General features: G+C 46.4%; 1 protein-coding gene across 2 annotated transcripts in view; it reads left to right on the top strand.

The window, feature by feature from the left end:
- LOC118091630 (sodium channel protein type 5 subunit alpha-like) overlaps nt 1-14,396 on the top strand; it is a 295,442-nt gene that overhangs the window by 147,417 nt on the left and 133,629 nt on the right. For both annotated transcript variants that reach the window (XM_088653462.1, XM_088653463.1), the window contains 3 exons: nt 5,262-5,403; nt 9,447-9,644; nt 12,615-12,794. In XM_088653462.1, the coding sequence (XP_088509588.1) occupies nt 5,262-5,403; nt 9,447-9,644; nt 12,615-12,794 (520 nt within the window). The remainder of the gene's footprint in view (nt 1-5,261; nt 5,404-9,446; nt 9,645-12,614; nt 12,795-14,396) is intronic.

Here is a 14,396-nt window from a genome sequence, read left to right as displayed (position 1 = left end):
TTCACAAAGAATGGATGGTACTGGAGAAAGGAGGTGGCAGTTGGAAATTGGCAGTTGGGAATTTTTCCTATTAGCTCTATCCTGACTGTGAAGATGAGAGCAGTTTGTAAATAATACTTGTTGTTCAAGGGTTGGCAGCCTGAGAAGTAAAGATTTATTTTCAACCATTTGTGTAAGGCATATACAGTGGTACCTCGGTTCTTGAACATCTCAGTCGACAAATGTTTTGGCTTTCAAACGCCATAAACCCAGAAGTAAATGCTTTGGTTTTTGAACATGCCTCGGAAGTCGAACATGCCACGGGGCTTCCATATTGAGTTTTCCGTTTTGAGGCTTCCGTACTGAGTTTTTGGTTTTTGAATGTTTGGGAACTCGAACGGTCTTGCAGAACTGATTACGTTCAAAAACCAAGGTAGCACTGTATATATTTACAGTGGTACCTTGGTTCTCAAACTTAATCCGTTCCAGAATTCCATTCCAAAACCAAAGCGTTCCAAAACCAAGGAGCGCTTTCCCATAGAAAGTAATGCAAAATGGATTAATCCGTTCCAGACTTTTAAAAACAACCCCTAAAACAGCAACATGAATTTTGCTATCTAACGAGACCATTGATCCATAAAATGAAAGCAATAAGCAATGTACTGCAGTCACGCAGTCAATCAAACAGTAGCTGAACTGGGTTCCACACAGTCACAAAAATAAAACAAAAAAGAGCCACAAAAACGTAAAATACAGTGGTACCTCTACTTACGAATTTAATGCGTTCTGAACGCACATTCGTAAGTCGAAAAAAATTGTAAGTCGAATCCCATAGGAATGCATTGGGAGAAAAAATTCGTAAGTAGAAGCAGCCCTATCTAAACTGCATCCAAGATGGCAGACAGAGCTCCATTCGTAAGTAGAAACATTCCTAAGTAGAGTTATTTGTAAGTAGAGTTACCACTGTAAATAGAAAAAACAGGCAGACCTCAGCGTAACGCTCAAAAGGGAAGTGCAGCACTCAAATCGGAAGCTTAACACTCAAAATGGAGCACGTTTGGCTTCTGAAAAAGGTTTGCAAAACAGAACACTTACTTCCGGGTTTGCAGTGTTTGGGTTCCAAGTTGTTTGAGTACCAAGGTGTTTGAGAACTGAGCTACCACTGTAACATGCCTGCCAAGTCTCCCGTTTTTCATGGGGAAACCCCCGTTTTTAAAGCCGTTTCCCGCTGTTGTCCCGAATGGTGAAATATCCCATAATTCCCCCGGATTTTCAAAAATTGGGCAGAGCAGCACTGGAAGTCACTTCTAGATATGTCCAGACATGTGTAGAAGCGACTTCCGGTGCCGCTCTGCCCATGTCTGGGCACCGGAAATTGGGCAGTGCCAGCACCGGAAGTCGCTTCTACGCATATCTGGACCATAGCTGCCAAGTCTCCCGTATTCCCCGGGAAACCCCTGTTTTTCCAGCTGTTCCCAGCTGAAAAAAACGGATTTTTTTTGTTTTTCCCCGGTTTACTTACCGGCCAGGGGAGGCTCCTTCTGCGCATGTCTGGAGTCTCTGGACATGCGCAGAAACGTTTTCTGGTGCGGTGGCCATTTTGGAACTGGGCGGAGCATGCTCAGAAGCGACTTTTGATGCTGCTCTGCCCAGTTCCAAAATGGCGGCAGCGCTACTTCCGGTCTGCTATCTGCTACTTCCGGTCCGGTCCCTTATTTTTCTGGCAGGAACTTGGCAGGTATAGTCTGGACATGCATAGAAGCGACTTCCAGTGCAGCGCTGCTGCTGATCCCGGATTTTTCAATCCGGGAGTTGATGGGTATGCACTGTAATCACAAATAACTAGCATTATATGCTTGGCACCTCCCTCCCTACAGTCAGGGACTACCCTGCACAGATATTCATTGAAATGAAAGGTGGTACCTACACCCATGAAAGAGCATGTTTAAAAATGTAAACAATATGTGGATTTCATTCATGCCTGGTCTGGCCTCTCAGGGTTGCCACCTTTTCTGTGGCAAGGCTCCTGGGCCTTTCACAGCTGCAGGGCACGCAAAAATTCAACAGGTGAAATTCCCACTGGCAGGCCTGCGTACCTCAGTTGGTTAGAGTGTTGTGCTGATAATGCCAAGGTTGCAGGTTCTGTTCCCATGCATGAATTCATGCATTGCAGACTACATGACTCTACAGTTCTACGAGTCTAGTTTTTTGGCATTTTGCCACAGTTAAAAGTGCAGGAGCCGTACTCTTTACAGGAGGGGAATTGCAACCTGGAAACCTGTTTCTATGGGCACTAGAGAGGCATTTGCCTTCTGCCCCTTCTGAAATTGTCAAGAAAGCTCGGTTGGCAAACCCCAAGGAAAGGAATGAAGCCACTGGGGCAACTTGAAGATGTAACAAGAGAGCACCTTTGGCAACGGCATCCTAGCTATGGTTGCTATAGAAACCTTAATTGCCATTATCCTCTCTTGGACCCTCATTTTCATTTATAGATTGAGACCAAAGTGAATTTTATGTTCTATAGGATGGAACATCTTTCTTCCTCGGTTTCAGATGTATTGTTTCACCTCAAGTTTATAAATACGAGTAATTTAGGAGGAGAATGAGGCCTTAGAAAATTCTCCAGTGAACCTCAACGTTATTTTTAAAACCTCTTTAGGGAACTATTTCTGTTGTTGTTGTTGCTGCTGCTGCAGCGTTTCATTAGAAAATCCCTATAAGCACATTAAAAAAAAAAAATCAGGCACCTGTTAGACACTCTGCAGAGGTAGAATTAAAGAATTGCTTTTTGCAGTTTGCACTAAAAGCCCTCTTGGAATTTGGTGTGTAACTCAAAAGAGAGAACTTATTTGTTAAGAGTAGCTAGCCATTGATTCATCAGATTCTGGTGCCTGGAGGCAGGTTGAAGGGTGACTTGGCGGGTGGAGCTGGGCGGATTCAGGCAGGTCATGTGAGTAGGGATGCTTGAGAATTCGTTCTTTGCAAATTCCAGCATCCTGCTGGGTTCATCACATTCTGTTGCTGTTTGTGATCAGCCAGTTGCCACCAAGGAGCTCACAAACAGGGAAACAGCTGTCCCCTCCTGTTTGTCCCTCGTAGTACTCGGGGATACAGTGCGTCTCAACATGGAAGTTCCACTTCGCTATTATGGTTAATGGCTATTGAATTTGTCCATGAACTTGTCTAATCCTTTTAAAAAGCCATCTGTGCTAATTATGTTTGCCTCATACAGTAGAGGTTGATATCAGGGATATACAATCTCTGTTGCTGATTTGACTAAAAAAGCCTTTTTTGAAAAAAGTGTCCAGCCCACATTGTTGAGTACAGCCTGATGGATGGGTGGGCAGGCTGATGCTGTTAACTGTCCTTAATCAATAGCACTGTACTTTTTTTATTGTGATTAATTGTATGGTGTCCTGTGGATGTTCTTCTGGAAAGATGTAAAAGGAAAACGTTCGCATTGCCACTCCTTGTAAATCAGAAGATTTTGATAACGTGACAGGCTCGTCCCTCCCCCCCCCCCCCCCCCGGCGTATAAGTTGTCCAGAGTATATTTGCTAGAAAATCCAAAAGCAGAGACTTGGCTAAACCCTTTTGGATTCTGTAAAAAAGAGCAACAGTTTTCCAGCTGCATTCCAGGGAACCTAGGGCTTTTGCAGAAGCCTTTTGAGGGTTCCTCAGTGGAAACATGATTCCTGAAAGACAGATTGCCCAGTCTCTACCAGTGTTGGGTTATTCTGGCTCATCAGTCTCTGTCATTTTTGGACCTTGAGCCTACATAACTCCAGCCTACAGAACAGAAGTATTCTGAACTGCTAAATGAATGGGGAGAAGGGACAGAAAACTATGTCCACAGCATCCCATCCATCCACTTGAAACAAAAATGAAGTGTCTGCCCCAAATTGCTGTCTGCGAACTGGAGTTTTGATACAGCCCTACATGAATTAGAGAAGGGGAGGAAATTTGATTTTCTTTGCACTTTAATGAGGAACTACCTCATTCACAGTTTTCGAAGCAGCAGGATAAGCAGAAAAAATTATCCTTTGAGATTCGCATACTCCAGATTTTGCAGTGCAGTTCTCCAGTCAAATATTGTGTACAAACATGTATCTATTAGGGCAAAATGTGTATAAAAATACATGCATTTGAGAAAACAACATACAAGATCCATTATATTAGGGGATATGGCTTGCAAAAAAAAAAGTTGGGTGTTGGGATAAATTCTCACTAAAATGCTGATCAATTTTCATGATAAAAGAAGTAGTCACAAATTGCTACAGAAATGTGGAGAACTAGTATTGGGAAAATGAAAGAAATCAAAATTGGCAGATTCGTCCATCCCGATATGTGACCTGAGTGATATTTAATGTTCTAGGGCAGGGGTCCCCAGACTATGGTCCGCGGGCCAGATGCGGCCCAATTGGCCTCCCAATCCGACCTGCGACGACCCCCGCCGCCCGCTGCCACCGCCCGCTCTTGCGGCGCGCTGCGAGGCGGCGCGATTCCAGATCTGAAAAAAATCACTGAAAATTGTTTCTGCGCATGCGTATGAGCCTCTCCCGACCCAGAAGAGGTCATTTCTGGTGCACTTCCGGGTCGTGGGAGGTGCACTTCTGGGTCGGGGGAGGCCCATACGCATGCGCAGAAACAATTTTCAGCGATTTTTCCGGCCTGGAAGCGCGCCACCGCGCCAGTAAATGGGTTTGCGCATGCGCACTGGCACGCACTCCCCCGCCCTCCGGCCACCGGCCCAAAAGCGGTCACCGGCCCAAAGGTGGGTAAGTCTGGGGACCCCTGTTTGGGCGGCCACCGGCCCAAAAGGCGGGTAAGTCTGGGGACCCCTGTTCTAGGGCCCTTGGATAGAAAACAGATCACTAGTTGAGAGGCAGTAGAAAATGATGCGGTAGCATGATAAGATGAAGCCATTGTTACATACGGGTCAATTCAGAACTCTAGCAGGGGAGGGAGGAGTGATATCTTTTCTGGGACTGTCCAGACCATGTAGCCAGCAGGTGGCAGGTTGGTTCAGGTGGCAGCATTTAGGGGACAAGGGACGTCAGGAATTGTGGTTGCTGCAGCGAGACAGACAGGTATTGGCTCTAGCATGGGAGGGTGAGTACCATTTGCGGCAAAGTTTTGTGTGCTAGTGCTGTCGGGTTTTTTAAATTTTTATTTTTTAAAAAAATATTATTCAATGACTCCGTTGCACATCAAACCAAACCTCCAAACTGAGAATTTTCCCCACCAGTAGCCTTTATTGCTTATTGCTTCTCTCCCTGCAGTTCATGTCCGGACGATTACATCTGTCTAAAGGCTGGTGATAATCCTGACTTTGGGTACACAAGCTTTGATACCTTTGGCTGGGCCTTCCTCTCCTTGTTCCGCCTCATGACGCAGGATTGCTGGGAACGCCTCTATCAACAGGTAGAAGACTGATTTGTCTGGTTGCTTTTGTTTCTGGATAACCTTCTCCTTTAACACATCACAGACTCTATGGGCTTTCCATTTAGGAAAGGAGGAAACTTGTCTCCCAGGTACAAATTATTATTATGCTATTTATCACCCACCCTTCATACTAAGGTGGGTTAAAACAATTAACACCCAATATAAAAAAACAGTTTTAAACAGCTTACAATCACAAAAATAAGGTGGGTCCTAAAAATATACATTCCAGGTGTCAAAGGACAGGTTAAAGCGGTGAGCCTTTAGCCTTTGCCAGAAGCTGTATAATGAAGGTGCCAGATTAACCTTTCACAGTTTAGGGGCCAACACAGAAAAGGCCCTCTCCTGGGTTGCAATCTCCCCTTCAAGCTTATGAGGGTGGTAGACCAACCAAGAGAGCCCCCTCCACTGAACTTGGCACCCTACAGTCTGTAAGGAAGGAGACGGTTGTTCTGGTATTTGGGAGCTAAGTCACTTATATCATGTCCTAGGAAAGTTGAGACGGGGGAAATACCTGGAACAGCAATTTTTTTTCCATTTCCACCATACGAACAATGTCAAACTCAAATATGAATTTCCCAACGTAGTTTGTGGACTACATTTGTTGTTCCTTCAGTATCATTTCCCACAAGATAAATCCCACAGTATATGTTCTTTCCAGCCATTTATTTTGACTTGTTGACTCAGTCATAACAAACATGAAACCATATTGTGTCGCTTCATAATAAGACTGGAAGATCAGGTGCGTTTAAACCTATCTTATTAACCAGCCTGTAAATTAAATCTGAATTGTTAGCTGCAATGTAAACCCTTGAATATCTGAAGAATCGTTTGTTGACATGTGACATATCATCTTTTTATAGTCCACTTTATAAATTGAGAAGGAAAAGGCACAGTGGTGAAATCAGCCAGCTTTGGGTATTTATCAAATCATGAATTGGCTCCATTACAGGGTTGCAGGGGCTGCTGGTTTCCTGCGGTGTAATCCTGCGTGGCTCTATGTGATTGTCACAACCACATAAGTGGAGACAGTCACACGGACTTTTCTAATCGGCACCCACCCAGGATTAAGGGTGCCAGTTGGGTGAGGAAAACCCATTAATCAGCCTCACCCATATAGCAGCATTGTTCGTGGGGAAATGGCTCTTTTTGAAGGTAGCCTCAGGTCATGCAATAACACAGGAAGCAGCCCATATGCCAGGCTTCACTGACCCCAAGGACCTCCATGCAGGCAGCTATTTCCCCATTTTATGCACTGGGGAGTATTTTGCACACACAAAAGTGAGGCCTCAAGCATACGTGACAAATGGGCCAGCTGCGAGAGCAGAAACAACAGGCCTTCTTTCGCACCCATGGAATTCCATGTACTGTACGTACCAGAGCTCAGCAAAATGTAAAGTTGTGGCAACGATAGATGCATTGATTCGTGAGAGCAGTTTAGTCCACACCACTGGCAAGTGTTGGGCACATCAGTGTTAAATTCCCTTGTGAGCATTGCCATGCTTCAGTGAGAGGCCCCACCTCTGTGAGAGAATCTGCTTTGCACACAGGACGTCCCAGGTTCAATCCCCAGCATCTCTAGGTATGGCTGGGAAAGACCCATGGCTGAAATCCTGGCTAGCTTCTGCTAGCCATTGTAGGCAATATTGGCCTATAAGGACTGATGGCCTAACTCGGTGCAAGTGAATTAGTGACCAACTTTCAGACTATGCTGCCTTCACCGGTATCTGCCAGTGATTGATGCTTTGTAAGCGGAGGCTAAGTGGATTTGCTTGTAAATAAACGTTAGTGTTCCTGTGGAAATAATAATTTCACTTCCTTAATTTTATCCGTTCTTTTGTTTCAATAAAATATTTTTAGGTTGCCAGGTTGAAAAAAAAAATTTCTGGTTGGCTTGCTAGAAGCATTAAAACAATAAAATATACAGACCTGTAAAAATAAATGCAATACTGCCTGTGCAGCTAACATTCATTTCAGAAAGCTTTAAACAAGCTAAGTGGCTGGGGTGTTAGTCGTGACATGTGATTCTATAACCAGGAACCGATCCCTAAGGCAGGGGTGATGTAACTCCAAGCTTGCGGGAACTACCGTGTTTCCCCCTTTTTAAGCCGTAGTCATAAAGTAAGCCATGGCAGGATTTTTAAGATTTTTAAAATATAAGACATACCCCGAAAATAAGACATAGGTCTACCTGCAGGGTCGGTGCCCAGCAGTGAAGGTGTTAACGGGGCCCGAGGACGCCTCTGGCCAAAGTTTAAGGGGGGGTGTCGGGAAGTTCCATTTGGGTGAGGGAGGGAGACGCCGCTGACCGGGCTTGTTGCCTCTTTTTTCTTTTCACGTTTGTTCCTGTAAAATGGCAACCCACGGGCCAAAGCAATTGATCCTCGCCTCCGTCGCTTTCCAGGGTGGTGGGAGGGGGAAAAGAAAGAGGGAAAAGGTGTCGGCAGGGAGAGAAAACGGCTGTTCTGTCATTAGAGACGTCGGCTCGATTGCTTCAGCTTGCCTGCAAGCCGGCTAAGCAGGAAAGAAAGGGGAGAGGACTCGCACATTTTCTCTCCCCGCCGACACCTTTCCCCTCTTTCTTCCCCCCCCCAACCCTGGGAAGCTTCCTCGATCTGGTGCTGGGCACCGACCCAGCAGGCTGCTTCCTTGATCTGGCGGCCTGTCGGGTCGGCGCTGATCGGCGCTGCGCGGAGGACCAGATCGAGGAGCCGGTCTGCAGAGTCAGCGCCCAGCAGCGCCATGCCGGATTGAGGAGGCGATGCTCCGTGCGGCGCTACTGGACGCTAACTCTGCGGACCGGCTCCTTGATCCGGTGCTCTGTGCGGCGCAGCAGCCGAGCGCAGCGCGCCGAGCCGGCCAGCGCCCTCGCCACGGGCACAGGCACGGGGGCATGTCCCCTGCCGGCGCCAGCCTCAGCAGTAGCAGCAGCAACAACAGCAGCGACGCCCACATGCTGCAGCTCAGCCCCACGGCAGCCCCTGCGCTCCCGCTACAGCCACCTGTGCGAGCCATGCTCTACGGCCTCGGGCCCCCGCTCAGCACCGCCAGCAGGTCTACCACAGCGTCAGGGGAGGAGGGACTTTTCTGCCTGTGCCATCCGTTCTCGGCTTGGTTTGCTTAGGGTCACCTTTGTCATATGCCAACATTGACGATGATGTCCTCCGGTTTCACAGAATTGTGGAATTGGAAGGGACCACGAAGGCCCTGCAATGGAGGAAAATTGTGCCTCCAACTCCTCCCCCCCCCCGCCAAATGAAACTTCCCGACACACACACACCCTTAAACCTTTGGCCAGAGGCGTCCTCCTTGCTGTGCACCCTGAGCCAGCGGGACCCAACAGCAGCAGTGCTGGCCGCGGTAAGGAGGGGTACTTACAGTAATAATATTTTTTTAAAAAGACACCCCCTGAAAATAAGCCATAGGCTTATTTTCTTGAGTAAAATTAATATAAGACGGTGTCTTAAAATGTGGGAAACACGGTACTTTGTATTTTCTTAGACCACTTTGTATTTTCTTAGACCCACCAGAGAATCATAGGATTGTAGAGTTGGAAGGAATCATGAGAGTCAACTTGCCAACCCCCTGACGTGGGGCTCAAACCCACAACCCTGAGATTAAGAGGCTCATGCTCTACTGACTTAGCAATCCTAGCTAAGTGCAAAATAATGGCTTAGAAAGAGAGGCAGGCATAGAATTCAGCAAGAGGACACATTGGAGTGCCTTTCAGCTCAGGACGCTACCAGAACTGAGCTGCAGCGTTTTGCTCCTCCTGACTTGCCATATAATGAACTTCCTCAGCCAACCAGGCCAAGGAGGACCAATACACTGCATGGGCTCTTGACCTATCGCAAGAACAGAAATGAAAAAACTGCTTGTCGCTCCCACCAACCAAGCTTTCTTCATTCCACCAGCCTTATCTGAGAATGCAGGAAGAGTTGCTTTTGATAAACACAAAAGGTTAAAACTAGCATTTCATTTTAATAATGAACTCCCCCCTCCCCCTCTCTCTTGGTCTTATTCAGACGCTTAGATCTGCTGGCAAGATCTACATGCTGTTTTTCATGCTGGTCATCTTTCTGGGCTCCTTTTACCTGATCAACTTGATCTTGGCTGTGGTGGCCATGGCGTACGAAGAGCAGAACCAGGCCACCATTGCCGAAATGGAAGCGAAGGAGAGGAAGTTTCAAGAAGCCATGGAGGCTCTCAAGAAAGAGCAGGAGGTCTGTAATCATTCCAGGGGGTGGTCTTGGAGGAACCCATGTGGTGTTGTGTTCCCTTAATCTTTCTTTTGACAGCTGAGTTACGTAATCGGCAAAACCACGTAGCTCCAATCCCTGCCCCTTCATCCAGCCCCTCTTCCCAGTCTTCTCCTCTGACCTCTCCCACCACCAATGCCCAGGCTCTGAGCCTTCATCCTCTGGGGTTTCCCTTTGGGGTTCCCCGGCTGGCTCCTCCCACCACTCCTTGTCCTCTAGTCAGCCCCTGACAGCACTCTCCCACATGCAAACCTCGCTCTCAGCCATTCCCACCTACCTTACCCACAATAACATAGTTAATTCCCAGCCAACCGCTTGCCACAAAGCAAAGTCTGACCTTCAAAGAATCCCTAGCAGCATTAAATGTAATTTACAGCTCTTAACCCACCTCCACCTAAAGCAATACAATGCTGTACACACAGCAACATAAAGCATGCCTCCCGCCCAGGTAGAGCCTTTCTCTCTTTCTGACTGTTCAGTCTCTCACCCTGAGTTGTATCAAGCATCTTTATAACATGCACAAACCTCACAACCCAGGCTCCCTCACTCTGGGCATTGCCCCTGCTCTTTCTTTCCTATCTGTGTGCAAAATACGTTGCCGGTGGAAGCAGCTCTCAGCATCCCGCTACAATGCCATGTGTTAATTGGCAGTGTGTGTGAGTGTGTTTGTGTGGAACACAATCGGAAAGAGCCAGTTGGTTTATTATTATCATCATCTTTAAAGATATTCCCATGCTCAATAGAAGGAAATTAATGGCTCTTCATTCAATATTTGCTGCCCTCGCCATTAGTTCAAGTTAATTAGCATTCTTTTCAGATTTGCTGTATTGATCTTGCAACTTCAAACAGCCATTAGTATCCCATTATTCAACAAGTGGAATAATAGACGGGGTCAGCTGTTTAAACACTGCCAATGCCCTTCTTGTGCAAATAAAGAAGCTCGCCAACTGTAGGCCAGGAGCACTGCTGCTGAGTATAATACTACAATGGGTCTGATTAGCGTGAATGAAGCTGGCGTCAAGTGTTGTGGGATGGTTTGCCGTTTGTTCCTGTGGCTGCTGTGGGTGGCTGTTAATTAAATCTGATTTCTCTCGGGGGCGGGGGGCAGAATCCCTCAAACCTTGGAGGTGAGAACATGTTCAGTGGATCAGATCATCTTTCTGAAGATGCAATTGTCCTGAAGACCCAGTTTGTGGTATCATGAGGTATAGCCCTTTTGAGACTGTACCACTTCATACTTCAAATGAGTGATTTGAATGTCGCACCACCTTAATTTTGATATTAGTTTTGGGGTGGGGGGTCATTCTAGATGTAACCCTGATAACCTTCCAATTCTCAGGATCCTGTATCAGTGGGTAGAATATATAAGAGCAAGCTTGCCGAACCAGGTTCTTTTGACAAGGTAATGGTTTGGGCTGGCTAATTAAGTACCAAATTAATTAACCAAAGAGCTGCATTAAACCTGGGTTCAAATCCCTACTTAGCCGTAAAGCTCATGGGCAAACTTTGGCAACCTCTCAGCCTGACCTCAACACACAGCATTGTTGTGAAGATGAAATTGCAGTGAACAGGATGTTGAGGGTAGTGGTGGTGGGGTGCTCATCACGCTGAGCTCCTTGGAGGAAGGGTGTAATAGGTAAATAAAAATAGGTCCTCCCCAACAGCAGACAAGTGGGTACAGTCCAGAATGGTGCAATCTCTGTCTCCCACCTCATTTTACATAATGGGAACATTGGTGTGTGACTGAGGGGGGGGCAAGGGGAGGGCTATGACACAGTTAAGGATGCAATGCTGACCTCTATCCCAAATGTGCATTTTATTATCCTTTTCCTAGTTATTGGCTTCCTTTTTCATGATTATCGCGGGGTGGAGGAGTTGGTTTCGTTTCCAGGCTGTGTTGTAGCATTATTATTATTTCTCTCCCTCTCCCTCCCTCCCCCACCTAATTTGGCTTCTGCTCCATTTCTAGCACCTCTTGGTGTTATCAGACTTTTCCTGCAGCGATTTCTCTAGATAGCTGGCGCAGAGGGCATGCTGTCCAGGCATGCAGAGGAGAAAAGTCTATCTTATCTGTGTATTATGTACGTGTGGGCTGGTGTGTGTGTGTGTGTGTGTGTGTGTGTGTGTGTGTGTGTGTGTGTGTGCTTTAAGCCCATGGTTTGTGTTTATCGCTCTGGATCCCTGGTCACAGCAGGTTCTGTCACTTTGCAGGATAAGATTTTGCTTGCAAAAAAAAAAGAAAAAGAAAAATCTGTATCAGCAGAAATAATGTGGGCTGTTGCTTCTGCTTTCTTGGGAGAAGCAGAGATTTCACAGAAAGTCCAGCTCCATTGCCCTCATGGTAGGGTGGTAGGGAGCTTTGCCTGTGCTCAAATGCCTCAACATTATCAATGTTGACTCATGACTCTTCAACATGGTTTTTTTCTGGGGGGGGGGGCAGTCTGCCTGCCTCACACTTGATAATCATCGCAGTAGATGATGGGATGGAGTCAGGATTCAAGTTCCAGCCAAGACACAGGTTTTCTGAGTGCCCTTGGTCATAGTACCACTTCACCCAGTTCAGACCATTATTGGGCCAGTGTGGGCCGGTTGTGTAGTCAGGGAACTTTGCAACTCTCATTGAATTTCAAATTGAAAACTCAGGTCAAACTGAATTAAGTTTCCTCTTTAATAGGTAGGGAAACATTTTCTAAGCACTATTGTGATTTAAGGATTCTGTGAAACCCACTGTGTGTGGGGAAATCACTAGCATGTTGAATCGTGTTTAGTTTTCTTCAAGTTTTGCTTGGCAAGGAATGCTGAAATTGGTTTGAACGAGGCTAACTCTGTAAGTTAAATCTCTCTCTCTCTCTCTGCTAAATATATATATAAAGTGTTATATAAATATAGTTTTAAAGGTAGCATATTTCCGTTTCATTCCTCTGCCCCTTCCAGGCTTTAGCCCGAGGAATTGATTCGATGTCACTTAGCTCATTTGAAATGTCACCTTTGGCATCGAAAAATTCCAAGGAACGAAGAAGCCGAAGAAGGAAGAAGAAATCCTCAGCGGGAGAAGAGGATGGGGAAGAACAGAAGGGTCCAAAATCTGAATCGGAGGATGGTCAGCAGAGGACGGTTAGTCTTTCTAGGGGTAAAACTAGGCCTTATTTCAAACCCAGTTTGGCACACACACACCCCACAGGATGGGAGGGGTGCCCCTCTGAAGAGTTCACCTGGGGCAAAAAATCCTGGCTAGCCCCCTTCCCCCGTAGCTACAGCTCTGAGTCTTTCCCAAAAGTGGCAATAAAGGGGAAACTCCTCTCGAAAAAGAACCACTCATCCTGGAGATAGGAAAGGATTTCCCTCCAGGCTGGATCAGTACAAGGGTTGCCAGCCTTCCTAGGCCTGTGGGCATGTTTGGATTTTTCAGGATGTGCCCTGGGTGCACCCACCTCTCTGGTCACTTCTCTTCCCCCTCCTTTGGATCCGCTCACTTTAATCCTTGACCTCCAGGAGAAGGAGTTCCAGTCACGGGAAGTCTGTACTAGGTGAGATGGATCAGTGGTGTGATTCAGGATAAGGCCACGTTCCTGTGTTCATATCCACAATCCCACAAGCTGGACCTGTGCAGTATAGATAGCGCTGTGAGACAAGAAGAACAAAGAAGACAAATAGCCATGCTCTGACATGTCATAAAGACCACCGTACCAGCGAGCTTTAGAAACTCCCTTTGCTGTGCATCCATCTCTTTCCCCAGGTGTTCCAATTTTCTGAACTGGACAAATTAACAGAGGCAGTCTGTGTAAAATATCCAGATTCTTAGCTGTGAGTGGAGTTAGCACTAAAATCAATCGGCATGCTGAAAGCCCTGCGAATGTTGGACATAAATTTGATAAATAGGGATCACACGCACACGACTTTGAAAATCCTCCCAGAACTACTGCTCTGTCTGTGATATATGAATGGGGTTTTTTTCCCTGTGTTTATTTTTCGAGAGCCTTCATTCTTGTTGCTTAATTGAGTGGGTTGCCTTGCTAATTACAAGGTTGTTAAAGTGAAAGCAGGCTGTGTGAGCTGCTCTGCTCTGCTCTGAATGGGTTTTTGGCATACTGAATGCAAAGGGGGGGGGAGAGTCAGACTGGATGTGAAACAAAGCAGCTCGTTTCTCAGCATGTTCCTCCAACTGATGAGTCGTCTTTTTCATTCTGCATCCAGCAATTTGTCATCTAAGCAAAGAACGCGACAAGGAGCAGGGCTGGGCAAGGAGCAGGCATTTCCTTTGTGAATGGGTGCTCAGCACCTTTTGAAAGGGGTGAGGACAAGTTGTCTTAGTGCAGATCAGTTTTGACCCAACCCCGTTCCCCCAATTGTACTGGCAAAAGGAGTGGCTGTTTCATGGGAACCGGATTGTTTGCCCCTGAACAAGCAGAAAGATTCGCTTCTCCTTCTATGCCATCATTCTGTTCCATTCCCTTCCCCCTCTTACTTCATTGCATCATGGGACCAGTTCACGCAGTTGTGTTGGCCACTAAATTTTCTCCAAATATTCCATGCGTACCTGCAAATGTGGAAGTAAAACAGTGCCTATTGTGTTAGAGAAGAGCCAAAGTTTCTCGGAGACAATGTCTGTGGTTTTTATTTTATTTTTTCCCTTTCCCTACCCTGGGTATTCTCCAATGTCCCCTTGTGTCAATTAGTCTTGGCTCCAACAGGAAACTGTTTTCAAACCTGATTACA

Source organism: Zootoca vivipara, chromosome 11, assembly GCF_965207765.1.
Source record: "Zootoca vivipara chromosome 11, rZooViv2.hap1.1, whole genome shotgun sequence".
Lineage (NCBI taxonomy): Eukaryota > Metazoa > Chordata > Lepidosauria > Squamata > Lacertidae > Zootoca > Zootoca vivipara.
This window is presented reverse-complemented; position numbering and strand designations above follow the sequence as displayed.